At 40.7% G+C, this 12,348-nt stretch overlaps 1 protein-coding gene across 1 annotated transcript; it reads left to right on the forward strand.

The window, feature by feature from the left end:
• Nucleotides 1–101: 101 nt before the first annotated feature.
• On the forward strand, nucleotides 102–11,820 carry tapt1b (transmembrane anterior posterior transformation 1b). Its single transcript, XM_006796084.3, has 14 exons — nucleotides 102–301; nucleotides 2,890–3,020; nucleotides 3,119–3,237; nucleotides 4,730–4,892; nucleotides 4,996–5,131; nucleotides 5,545–5,642; nucleotides 5,739–5,808; nucleotides 5,982–6,062; nucleotides 6,255–6,364; nucleotides 8,305–8,364; nucleotides 9,240–9,308; nucleotides 9,397–9,473; nucleotides 9,567–9,739; nucleotides 9,819–11,820. Exons 1-14 carry the CDS (start codon nucleotides 130–132, stop codon nucleotides 10,070–10,072), a joined length of 1,713 nt encoding a protein of 570 aa, XP_006796147.1. The 5' UTR covers nucleotides 102–129; the 3' UTR covers nucleotides 10,073–11,820.
• Nucleotides 11,821–12,348: the final 528 nt, after the last annotated feature.

Consider the following 12,348-nt stretch of genomic DNA (forward strand, 5'->3'; position numbering starts at 1 on the left):
ATAACGTGCGGCAAATAATCTCAGGGCTTTGGCGACATCTGCCGGTGAGTTGGACAACCTGCTGTGCGTGATGACGTCTGACCGTCAGTCTCCCAGGCAGCAGCGGCCTGAAACTTTCGTTTGGCGAAGATGGCGGAGGCGCTGTCGACAGGTCTGGGTGAAGAGAAGGAGAAGGAGGACAGGGAGAGGGAGAAGAAGGCTGCCACAGCGGGGAAGAACAAGGAGAAAGACGGAGTCACGGAGACGCTGGGGTTTAACGATAAAAATGGCGCTAGCAGGGGAAAGAAGAGCAACCTGTCAGGTGAGAGCTAGCTTCGTTTCCACAGGCGCTGACTCCCAGTTTGACAGCGCTAGCTAGCAGCTGAGATAATTATCGTTTACGGCGGCTGTAGGGTATTTTTTGTAGAGTTTCTCGAGAAGGCATGTAAAATGTCAACTGAGCTTCTGCAGCTTTTTGGGGCTTGCTCCGAGTTTGCACATGTTGTAGCTGCAGGAAGCCTCAGTAGCTGTTTGTGAGAAACTGAGCTGGAGTAAAGTAACGAGCAGGTGGCACAATTGTGTGATATGCATCCAAATTAAATCTAGCAGGAGGATTTCTGACTGTTAGTAAGACAGCAGTACTGCATGTGATCATGCAGAAAGTCCAGATCAGCCAGTTGGCTTCTCGTGCGGTTTGGTTCTCTGCACAGGCGCACTCAGATGAGTCGGTGGACACTGTGTGAGCCATAGGTGCACAGACACCCGTGTTGACTTGAAAGATTGCTCAACGTAATGCTTACGGCAATCATTTTTGACCCAGTTGCAAGAAGAAGAAAAAAAGGCCATGTGTTTTCAGATGATTGGCAACATAAATTGTAATGGTTTATTCTAGTAAGATTTGTTTATTAGAAAGCGTGGACATCCCCACCATAAAGCTCAGCTGTTTCTAAATTTTATGCACTTTTCTTTCTCTGTGAATTCAGCAGGTGCACTCGCGGTCTTCTTATGTATATACTCGATATTGCTATTTTTAATGCAACTGGATAAAGATTTTCTTGACCATTCTTGGTTGCTAAACACCTACATGTTTTGAACTCTGCTCCTCTTGTTCAGAAAATAAACTTTATCTATAAAGCTCCCCCAGAGCTGGAAAAATTACAGTACTGTTTGAGCCCTTTTCATATTTGCTGCACATTTTAATATTGGTTGAAGTTCACGAGGGTAAGTACAACATGCATTTTAAATTATGATTTCATTCAATAAGGGAAAAACACTATTCAAACCTACATGTCCCTGTGTGAAAAAATAATTCCCCTCTAAACCTGATGGCTGCGTCACCCTTGATAACACTGCAAGAACTGCAGTCAGGCGTTTGCGATAGCTGGCAATGAGTCTTTCTCATCAGGCGTGAATGGCCTGTTTATGGTCGTGCCGAAGCATCTCAATCAGATGTAAGTCCAGACTTTGACCAGGGGACTCCCAAACCTTCATTTTATTTTGTTTTTTTAGCCATTCAGAGGTGAACTTGCTGGTGTTGTTTATTTATCATTGTCCTGCTGCATAATCCAAGTGCTCTTGAGCTTCAGGGCACTGATGGCCAGACATCCTCCAGGATGTTTTGGTAAAGAGCAGAATTCATGTTTTCTTTTACCCCAGCAAGTCTTCCAGGTCCTGAAGGAGCAAAGTAACCCCAGACCATCACACTACCACCACCATCTTTGTGTATGATAATCTTTTTATGAAATGCTGTGTTAGTTCTATGCCAGACTCAAACCTTCCCAAACATTCAACTTTTGTGCCATCAGTCCACAGAATATTGTCCCAAAAGTCATGTAGATCATTAATGTTTTGTGGCAAATGTGGAACGAGCCTGTGTGTTCTTTTTCGTCAACAAAAAATCCCCACAAAGGTTGGATCTCTCCCATGGATGCCATTTTTATCCAGTCTGTGTTTGTTTGTTTTTTATTGTTGAATCATGAACTCTGACTTTAATTGAGCCAAGTGAGGCTTCCAGTTCTTCAGATATTGTTCAGGTTCTTTTGTGACTTCATAGATGAGCCATCGATCAGCTCTCGGAGTAATATTGGTTGGCTGCCCACTCCTGGGAAGGTTCACCACTGGTCCAAGTTTTCTCCATTTGTGGATAATGGCTCTCACCATGCCTCTGTGGAGTCCCAAAGCTTTAGAAATGGCTTTGTATTCCTTTCCAGACTGCTAGATGTAAAAGACTTTGTTTCTCAGCTCTTTATCGTTACCATAGGTTAAATTGCACTGATTTAGAAGTCAGATTAAATACCTAAATAAAAGCACTGGATGTTAATGAATGCTAATGACAGTCCATTTTAATACTAATGAAGAGGACTTTTTTTTTTATTATTGAATTTATCCAAATAAAGGGAACAAAATATACTATGAGTACTTAAAAAACCAGATGACTCTGAACAGAATACTGAGTATGTATTGTCATTATATAATGTAAAAAAGGAGCCTAATATTTAAAAAAAAAAAGAACATAGTGTAAGGCCTAAAGCCGCTTCAAACATGTAAGTGAAATGAAAAAAGTTGATATAAAACCAAATGACCAGAACAGCTTTAACTTTCCAAATCTTAACACCTTTGGGATGAACTGGAGCTCCAACAGGCCTGATCGAACCACGAGTGGCCAACCTCACTAATACTCTTGTGGCTAAATGGAAACAAATCCCTTCGTTCATGTTTCTAAGCTTCAGAGTTTAGACGGTTCCAGCAGCAGATTAGCTCGAGTAGTTTTGGTTTTAGTGTAGCCAGTTCTCATCTGATTGAATTTACCATTAAGTAAGGACTCCTCTATGTGTGCTGTGTTGATAGTGTTGTTTGTGATAGATTCAAAACACAGTAAAAAGAATAATTTATTCCTGTCTGTATCTGTAGACCTGTCTCTGGTCAGATTCATAACTACTGAGCTCACCAGAGGTTACTTCCTAGAACACAACGAGGCCAAATACACCGAGCGCAGAGAGAGGGTCTACACATGCCTCCGCATCCCCAAAGAACTGGAGAAGGTGAACACACTGTACACCCCCACACTTAAAGAAAAAAAATTAAATGAAATAAACACAGTTGTAATAAATGTATATCTCCCCTCTCTTCCTGTTTTCAGCTGATGACATTCGGCTTCTTCCTCTGTCTGGACGCCTTCCTCTATGTGTTTACGCTGTTGCCCCTCAGGGTGATTCTGGCCCTGTTGCGACTCTTCACAGTGCCATGTTGTGGTCTCAGGTAACGTATAAGCATAAGTATTATAGTACATTTTATTATATATAAGTATTATTTCCTTAACCCATCATTTGTTATTAACAGGGAATATTTTGATACATGTGCTTCTCATCAGTATAACTCCACCATCATTAAAATTATATTTGCATAGATTGTGTTAGATGTCATTTATGTACGAGGTACAAATGTTGTGATTATCATGATTATCAGGTCCTGTGAAGTATAATGTTGGAGTAGAGCCTCAGCTCTTCATCAGTAATTTTTCTGTCTTCAAAATTGGTTAGTAAAACATAAGAAATCAGAGAATAATAGAGCAAAACAAAGTCAAAATGTCAGGCTCGACCTAGTCATTGCTGTCATAATGTTATATATTAAAAAAAAAGCGCAAACTGGCTATTTACATTTACTGATTTGCGGCAATTTGAGCAAGATGAATAAAATAAAGAAAAAGTTGTTTACTTTATTCACCTTGATTATTTGCACCAATCTAATTTGATTTCAAAGGGAGACTCATTGGTTACTGCATGCTTTTATTTACAGTCTCACTAGTATCTCGTTTACCTGTTGTCACTGTGAGTGCACCTGCTCTCACAGATGTGGAGTAATAATAGACTCTGAATCCTGCTGTGCAATAAAAGCGTCCCAACAAGCATTACATCGGTAAACTGAACATAATGGGAGTGAGAGCCAATGGGAGGGAGACGCTGACATGGAAACATCGTGTTCATCTGGGATTTTCAATCATGTCACCTAACTTGACCACAGTTTGCAGTTTAATAATAAACTTCTATCAACATAAAAATTAAAGCTGTTGATATGGTAAAGTTGACATACCTATAAAATGCAAAACCTTTGCCCCTATATTCCCTCGGTTATGATTGCTTTTGCATTAGGAGCTGGTTCACTGATGCAGATGTGTAACAAAGTAAACAGAAGAATGCTGAACAGATTGGCCCCATTCGTCTGCTCACCGACACCCAGTCTGGCTTTCTGAGTCAGGATTGGGCTGATATACACTCCATGTATTAGGCAGGTGCATCCCTTATTAGTCCTTTGTTGATCAGTACTAATATTACACTGTTAATCACTTTGATTACAGTCACTTAATTTTTTGTGTTGCGTTGTGTGCACTTTTTCCAAAATCTGCATATCTTGTGATATGTACAGCGTAGGCAACATGACCCATATTTAGAGCTTCCCTGCCTTCCTCAAATCCAGAATTCTTTTTAGAAACTTTAAAGAATCAAATTGTGGTTAATTGAGAATATATATATATATAAAAAAAACAACAGGTGCAAGGAATAAATATGTTCTGCAGTCCCACTTTAAAGGGGGCTCTGTCACCCTGGGCAGGGTCTTTGTCTGAAGCAGTGCAATGTTGTTATTGACCTCCGGGGGGCAGCAGAGCTCTTAGGCAACAGCCAACTATGCTGTTCTGTTCTGGTGATTTTCTTGTGAACATTTTCCTTGACTGTGACGTTTGTGTGTTATTTAGCGGCTCCCGCTTGCTTCAGCCAGCCCAGGTGTGCGACGTACTCAAAGGCTTCATTATGGTGCTGTGTTACTCAATGATGAGCTACGTGGATTACGCCATGATGTACCATCTCATCAGAGGACAGTCTGTCATCAAACTATACATCATCTACAACATGTTAGAGGTACACTGTGTAATCTTCCTCATTGGCCAGTTCAGTATCTAATGACGCTGCACCACTCATTGGCTAGCTCTCCCCTGTCATCCTTCCCTTGTTGTGTCGTCAGGTGGCGGACCGCCTGTTCTCATCATTTGGCCAAGACATACTGGACGCTCTGTACTGGACCGCCACAGAACCCAAGGAGAAGAAGAGAGCGCATATAGGCGTGATTCCTCACTTCCTCATGGCTGTTCTCTACGTCTGTATCCTCAAAAACATCACTGATATAAAAATGGTTAAAAGTTAGTCAGTTTAAAGTTGATTTGCAACATTAATCAGTTTTATCGTTCAGCAAAATGTTTTTCTGAAGTGTATTTAAAACAAATGAAATTAAAAGCTTAAATTCAGATTTTGAAACTGATAGAAAAAGGCCACATTAGAGGCAAAAGGAAAGACCTTTTGCTCCCAGTGATCCCAAACAAGCGTTATTCATCACTCTGCTATTTAATCTTCCCAGTCTTCAACTTTCTTCATAAACCAAACAGTCAATCAAAGTTGAAGTAATCAGCAGCAGCAAATCTAACAGCTGTACTTCAGACTAGTAGGGCACATAAAGTTATTGCGTCAGTATTATTACAGTGCAGAAAATGTGTGTTTTTCCTCAACATGTATCCAGTTCTTCATGCCATCCTCATCATGGTTCAGGCTACAACTCTCAATGTAGCTTTCAACTCCCACAACAAGTCCCTGCTCACCATTATGATGTCAAACAACGTGAGTTTTATGCACAGACATATTACCCCGTTTAAAACATGCGGCATCTCCAGTTCAGTCCTGATGTTTTTATGGTGGGTTTTCTTTTTTCTGCAGTTTGTTGAGATCAAAGGGAGTGTATTTAAGAAGTTTGAAAAGAACAACCTTTTCCAGATGTCAAACAGTGGTAAGTGGTGGTAAAACAGCTGGCTACGTTCCACAAAAATCAAAATCTTTGAATACTTTGTGCCTCCTCCTCTCAGTATGATTATTTAATACAAGGTAAATATGTGGAATCGAGCTCAACTGCAGTGAGCACAAAGTAGGTTAATCCTGGATTGATTTGTTTGTTTCCCATAGACATAAAAGAGAGGTTCACCAACTACATCCTCCTGCTCATCGTCTGTCTGAGAAACATGGAGCAGTTTTCATGGAATGCCGGTAACCTAATACAAAGCTTTGCAAAGAGTACTGAAAGCTATACAGCTGCATACAGATGTGCTTTATCATAGTACCCCGATTAGGTTCATAATCAGGTCTTTTCACTCTTGCTAAGTAGCTCACTGTTTTCTTTTACTACTAATACTGGATTAAATAATTATACTGATGAGATTTCAATGTGTTTGTTGTCAGACCACTTGTGGGTGCTGTTTCCTGATGTAGTCATGGTGATAGCCTCAGAGGTTGCCGTGGATGTTGTCAAGCACGCCTTTATCACCAAATTCAATGACATCAGTGCTGATGTAAGTCCTTTCTCTGTACATTTGACGGTTTATTAACTTGGTTAAAGTGCAGTTGAGTGTTTGGCAACTAGAGGAGAAACACATTAGTTAAAACTATTGAACTATTCTATCATGTTCACCCAACAGCAATTCAGTACAATGAGAAACACAATTTAAATCAGATAAAATAAATCTGTTAGTTAGAATGAACATCTGACAGTCTTAGCAAGCTCTGATGTGAAAAACTTGGAATAAATCACTTATTCCAAGTGATAATACTCACTTAAATTGTATTAATAAGCTTAAAAGCTTATTAATACAATTTAAATTGTTGACAGTTGTCTATCAGCTTCAACACAGTTCAGATATTTGTGTGGAACAGATTAGTGGGGAGTGTCACTATTCTAGGTATAAAAAACCATTTTAATGGGATATTTTCTCATTTATGTCTTAGATCCATTACTTTCTACATTTGATTGTGCTTTTGCGCATATAAGCACATCTAAATGTAGTTATAGTGTCACCATGTATCAGTTGAACTTAGAAATAGGCTGCAGTTTTATTTATATATTCTTGGCAGTGTACAGAGAAAAACCAGTGGACTATGATAATTAAGTTTTAGAGCTTCTTTTTTCTCAGTTATTGTATGGGCATTTCTCTTCAAAGGAGGAAAACGTGTCATACCTGTGAGGTTAGATTTAGTATATGGGGAGTACAGACACAGCCTGCAGATGGCCAGTTTAACCTGACACAAGGTTTCTCCAGGCAGTAACTGGGGATATGAAAGGGTTGGACCTGTGACACGATGGTCAGTACCAGTATATTACTTAACATCAGAGAGAATCTGTGCTTTGACAATAGTTGCATCAGAAAAGAAAGTCAACTAAGCGGTCAACAAAACAAATTTGAGAGTAATGTGCAGAATTTCAGTTGTATATGCAGGAAAAATGCTTACAGTGAGTAATGTAATGATGCCACACTAACAGGCTAACACGCATAGCAGCACCTAAATTTGATCTGCTCTATTTTAGCTAATTTTGGTCCTATGGCAAGAGCTTAACCGTTTAATGCACACTGATCTAAGTGAAAATGCTTCCACTGTTTTCAATTGAAGAAACAAACTTCACTATTCAAACAGTGTAACCCATTTTACAATGTTGTGATCTCACAGCAAAACTAACAGCAGTGATAGAAATCACTTTAAGGAACTGAAATGATGGTGCATATTTTTCTGTCATGTTTAGGGTTATATACATGTTAAATCTAGTCTTGTGTTTCAAAACATAATAGGTAAAATATTTAGTATTTACCATGATATGGACCTCAAATTAAGATGATCTAGAACAATAACAGGATTAGAGTTCTGGTCACTTGACCCATATAAAATATGTTATATTGTAGTGTTTCATGATTTACAAATCTGTGTATTTTCACTTTGTTGGTCTCTTTAGCACTATTGTTATACTGTTAGAGAATCACCCACCTGCAAGAGAAACCGTCAGCAGGCCCATTTTTTCCTTATCAATTTCTCACTTCCTTCCCTAATGGGTCGCCTTTCTCTTTGATTTTCCTCCAAGGAGTTGTAACTATGCTTATGTAACAGAAAGCAGCCCCACAGGAAGGGATTAACCCCTTTATCCCCAAACTGTCAAACCTAATCACACAAACCTCACTCACATTGTAAGTGTTCAAGCACCTGTGAGTCCATACTAATCCACGTTTAATCCGCACACACACATTTTTGCTTCTTTTCGGCTTCATGAATTTACCTTTACTGTGCTTTCACCTTGCATTCATGCACCAGAGTAAAGAACAAGCAGGTAAACCAATTATGAGACTTGCAGTAAACAAGTTAACATTTGTTACGTCACCACGACAAGGCAGGCGCTCTACTCAGTAGCTTATTTGTTTTATATTTTGATGTTTCTCTTGTATCGGTTGACACGTTGCCTCTGTCTCAGGTATACGGGGAATACAGAGCCAGCCTCGCCTTTGACCTGGTCAGCAGTCGACAGAAAAATGTGAGTGAAGCGGCTCAAATCACAGTAATTTAGGAAAATACAAATAAAAAGACAAGGTGCTGTTTGTGTTTTCTCTAATGAAACACAACATTTTCTTCTGTATGACACTACATATCATCTTATTTCCTCTTTTTTATTATATATACTAGTCCAAAAACAAAAGGCAGGTTAGTGTTTCGAATAGATTTCATAAACCCTCACTATAATACAAGGTATGGCCTGGACTGCATATTCAGTGCCTGAGTAAGTTGAGCAATGTCTCTCCATTCCTGAGTGTAGGCTGCAGCTGTGCCCTGCTTACTTGTTGCGGCTGCCTCTCATGAATTTCAACACAGCATGTCCCCGGCATGCTCAGTAGGAGATCTTTTGGGACTAAATCCTGACTGGCGTCAGGACATGCTCCTGATCTACTGGCCACTGTGCGCTGGTAACAGCCGTAGGGTGGGTTGCTGCCGCAAGAATGGCACAGGTGCAGGTTGGGGCGCCTCATCTTGGTACCTCTGGCGGGCACATTTCCACCACACTCAGAAGAGCTCAGACACGCGTGCCAGCATCCACCATTGCCAGTAGCCCTGCCTCATACACCTTGATTCAGTTGCAGCATGATACACTGATGACGGTGTTGTGCATATGTCCTTTTCTTTTCTGTTATTGCTGTTCACCTCTAATCATAACATCTGATAATTATTGATTCTGATCTATCAGTCGGTGAGTAACGTTTAAACAGTGAATGAGGAACGTGTTGAAAGCACATCCAGCAGTATTTCCTGATTTTTAGTTTATGATTTCATTAAAAGAATGGACTGAGTTATTCATGAGTAAAACTGTGCTGCTTGTTGATGTTTTGCATAACAATGTGTTAACTGTGTCTCCAGGCATACACAGACTACAGTGACTCAGTATCCAGGAGAATGGGCTTCATCCCGCTTCCTTTAGCGCTGCTGGTCAGTCGTTCTTTCACAGGATGGCTTTTGATATTGAGATGTTTGCTCCCACGTTTGCTTGCTTATAAATGTGACGATGTTTTTTCAGCTGATCAGAGTGGTGACCAGCTCAGTGAAGATCCAGGGGTCGCTCTCGTTTATGTGTGTGCTGCTGTTTTACTTGGGGTAATTGGCCAACATGTCTTCATCATTTTTGATTATTTTCTTGACACTGTTTGTTTTCATGTCCACGTGACTTTTGCCTGTCTCTGTGAGCAGGATGATCACTCTGAAGGTTCTCAACAGTATCGTTCTCCTGGGAACTTCCTGTGTGTTTGTCAAAGAGGCCAATATGGAGGAAAAGCTCTTTGACCCTCCGCCTTCTGTCGCCTCCAGCCGTGCAAACTCTAGAGCTCACCGGACAAAACATGTTCACGTTTCACCGCAGCAAGGTAGCTCAGTCACTCTGTCTCACTGTCTCTTTTCCTGAGCTTAACTGCTGCTAAAAACTCTTAACTTGCTTTATAACAGAATCCACAGCTGACAAAGGAGAAACTTCTCTGCCGTCAGACATCTGTCAGCCCACCAACACAGCAGAAAACGCTGCCCCCTCCTTCCCGAAGAGTGACTCAGACACATTCCTGACGACTCCTGACGATGAGGACGATGACAAAATCATCAACGCTGACACGGGACTGGAAGGAGGCGGACTTGCACACCGACCACCCAAGAAAGACCTGCTGGAGATAGATCGATTCACCATCTGTGGCAACCGAATAGACTGAAGGACCAGTGTAGCAATCCTGGCAACACTACAGGGTTCAGGGATCAGACATGGGTCATGGAGCATGCTCAGACCGTACTTACTTTTGTGCACCTGACCCCTCAAGTATTTATTTATTTATTGACTGACAAAACCAGCAAAGGCATACAGCTGTTACTACAAGCATCCGAGGCGGCATCAGACGTTTCCAGCTGGTCCTGCGTGTGTCTGATGAGCCAAGCGGGCTCTGGCACTGGGTCAGAGGCCTGGCGGTGACGCACTCGCTGATGAAGACAGCATGTAAAACACGGGAGGAGCAGACTACAGAGAGAAATCTGCGTATGTCAAATCACGTGTGTTCAGAAGCACAATCAGTAAGAAGCTGTTTTTAGAAAGAACAAAAGTTTTTACTAGTTTTTTTAAATTATTCCCAAAAAAAGGCTGATGATATTTGAAATGAAGTTTTTATGACAGGTTTCAAATCTTTTTTCTAAATTGAATCACAATCACATGGAAGGATTCAAATCATGAAGTTATTCTGCAGACTGAAGCTCTAACACACACACACACACACACACAGAGGTTGATCTGAGGTTGATCTGAGGTGATGAGGTGAGCTGCAGTCCCAGCAGGTTAAATATGGCAGCAGTGACACTAAGAATGGCTTTGCTTGGCTGCATCAGCTTCAGTTGTAATGTTTGGTTTGGTAACTTAAGAGACATAAAAAGTTGGAAGGCTTAATGTCATTTGTGTTGGTATTACCTTAAAGCACTGAGATGATGGTGCAAATTTGTATTTATTTTGAGATGGCCTACCAGGCCTGACAGGTGTGACTTATTTATGTGCTTAATTTGTACCTTTTTCATTGAAGCATGTGGAGTACGGATAATAGTGGCGACACATCACAGGCATATAACATTTTCTTCTGTTTGCTTTTTGATGTTGGAAACTGATCTGACATGTTTTCTCATTCTTCGCTATCTGAGTGAGAGTGAATGGAAAAATCACATGAAATGCTTCATTGTATGCTGATTTCTTCATAATCCAGGCCAAAACTAGCTTGCAATGAACAAAATGCGAGTTTTCTGTGTTGAAGCTAGTTTATATCTTTTTATGCAAAACGATGGATTAAGATTTTTCTGGGGAAGGAAGTAAAGAGTTATTACAAGGATGGGTTCTGGCTGCGTGGAAAGAGAATTGCAACTTGGGCTTGCTACATCTTTGACTCCAAAAGGTCTGAGCAGGAGGAACGCAGGACTAAAAACTGATCAGGCACAGTTCGGTCCTTAATTTGCTGGACAGTGACACCGTTTTTGTAGTTTGAGAGTGGATTTAAATCAAACAGTGAAGATGTGACTGAAGTGCAGACTTCAAACCTCAGTTCAAGGGGACTTACAAAAATGATCCATTAACTGTTTGGGAATTAGAGACATTTTTATGCAATACTTATACAAATTATAGACCCAACTGTTGAACAAGATTTTTTTATCTTAACTGAGACCAGTGAGGGTCCATGAGGGGCACAGCCAGTCTCACTACAGGGTCATGGTCCGTACAATGAAAAAAATAGCTGTATACTGCTGGAAGGAGTGTGAATGCAGCATTAATGTGTGTGTGTCATATGTGAGAGGTATTTTTCAGCATGTGGATGGATCTCTACCTAAAAACAGACATTGTATGAGTTTTTTTTTCTCTTCCATGTACAGCTCATTCGTGTAATGTATCTCCTTAGGTGGTAGAAGGAGAATAAAACAAGACTTTGTTTTGTAAGTTTCTGGTGTGATTTTGTGTGTGCACGCGCATGCGTTTCAGTGAAAGGAGTCGATGCCCTCCCTGTTAACCAGGCAAACACTGCAGCCTACTGTTCCCCTTGAATGGACATTTAGAGGGGGTGTATGTCATCACACACAGGGGTAGGGTGGGGGCTTTTTGCCAAAGGTCCAGCTCACATAAATGGTCTGGATACACGACATCCCTGATTGTGTCGACATATTTCAGGTTTTTCACATTTAACCCATCCAGTGCCACATAAAAGCTGCATGTGAGATGAGAGAGGCCAAAGAGAGCACTGACTCATGAAGCCATCAAAGCGGTTTTTAAAGGCTTAACCAAACTATACTGTTTCCGTTAAACTCAGTGCTTTGTTTCCACACTTTCTTGCCAAGTCAAACCTTGCATCTTTTGCCAGATGTTTCCTTCGCTGAACTATCTAACAGACAACTGGTAAGTGTCCAGACTCACTTTTAGTCACAGAGGCCCAAGGTGTAGCCAAGTCAAACAGTATTTAAAACAAGATTA

Source organism: Neolamprologus brichardi, chromosome 6, assembly GCF_056152115.1.
Source record: "Neolamprologus brichardi isolate AB-2024 chromosome 6, ASM5615211v1, whole genome shotgun sequence".
NCBI classification, from domain to species: Eukaryota; Metazoa; Chordata; class Actinopteri; order Cichliformes; family Cichlidae; genus Neolamprologus; species Neolamprologus brichardi.

Bases quoted from the DNA above. Each gene is read 5' to 3' on its own strand.
- tapt1b (XM_006796084.3), top strand. From the start codon at position 130: ATGGCGGAGGCGCTGTCGACAGGTCTGGGTGAAGAGAAGGAGAAGGAG. The intron at 9,474-9,566 runs GTAATTGGCCAA...CTCTGTGAGCAG, and splicing joins GTGCTGCTGTTTTACTTGGG to GATGATCACTCTGAAGGTTC. The intron at 9,740-9,818 runs GTAGCTCAGTCA...GCTTTATAACAG, and splicing joins TCACGTTTCACCGCAGCAAG to AATCCACAGCTGACAAAGGA.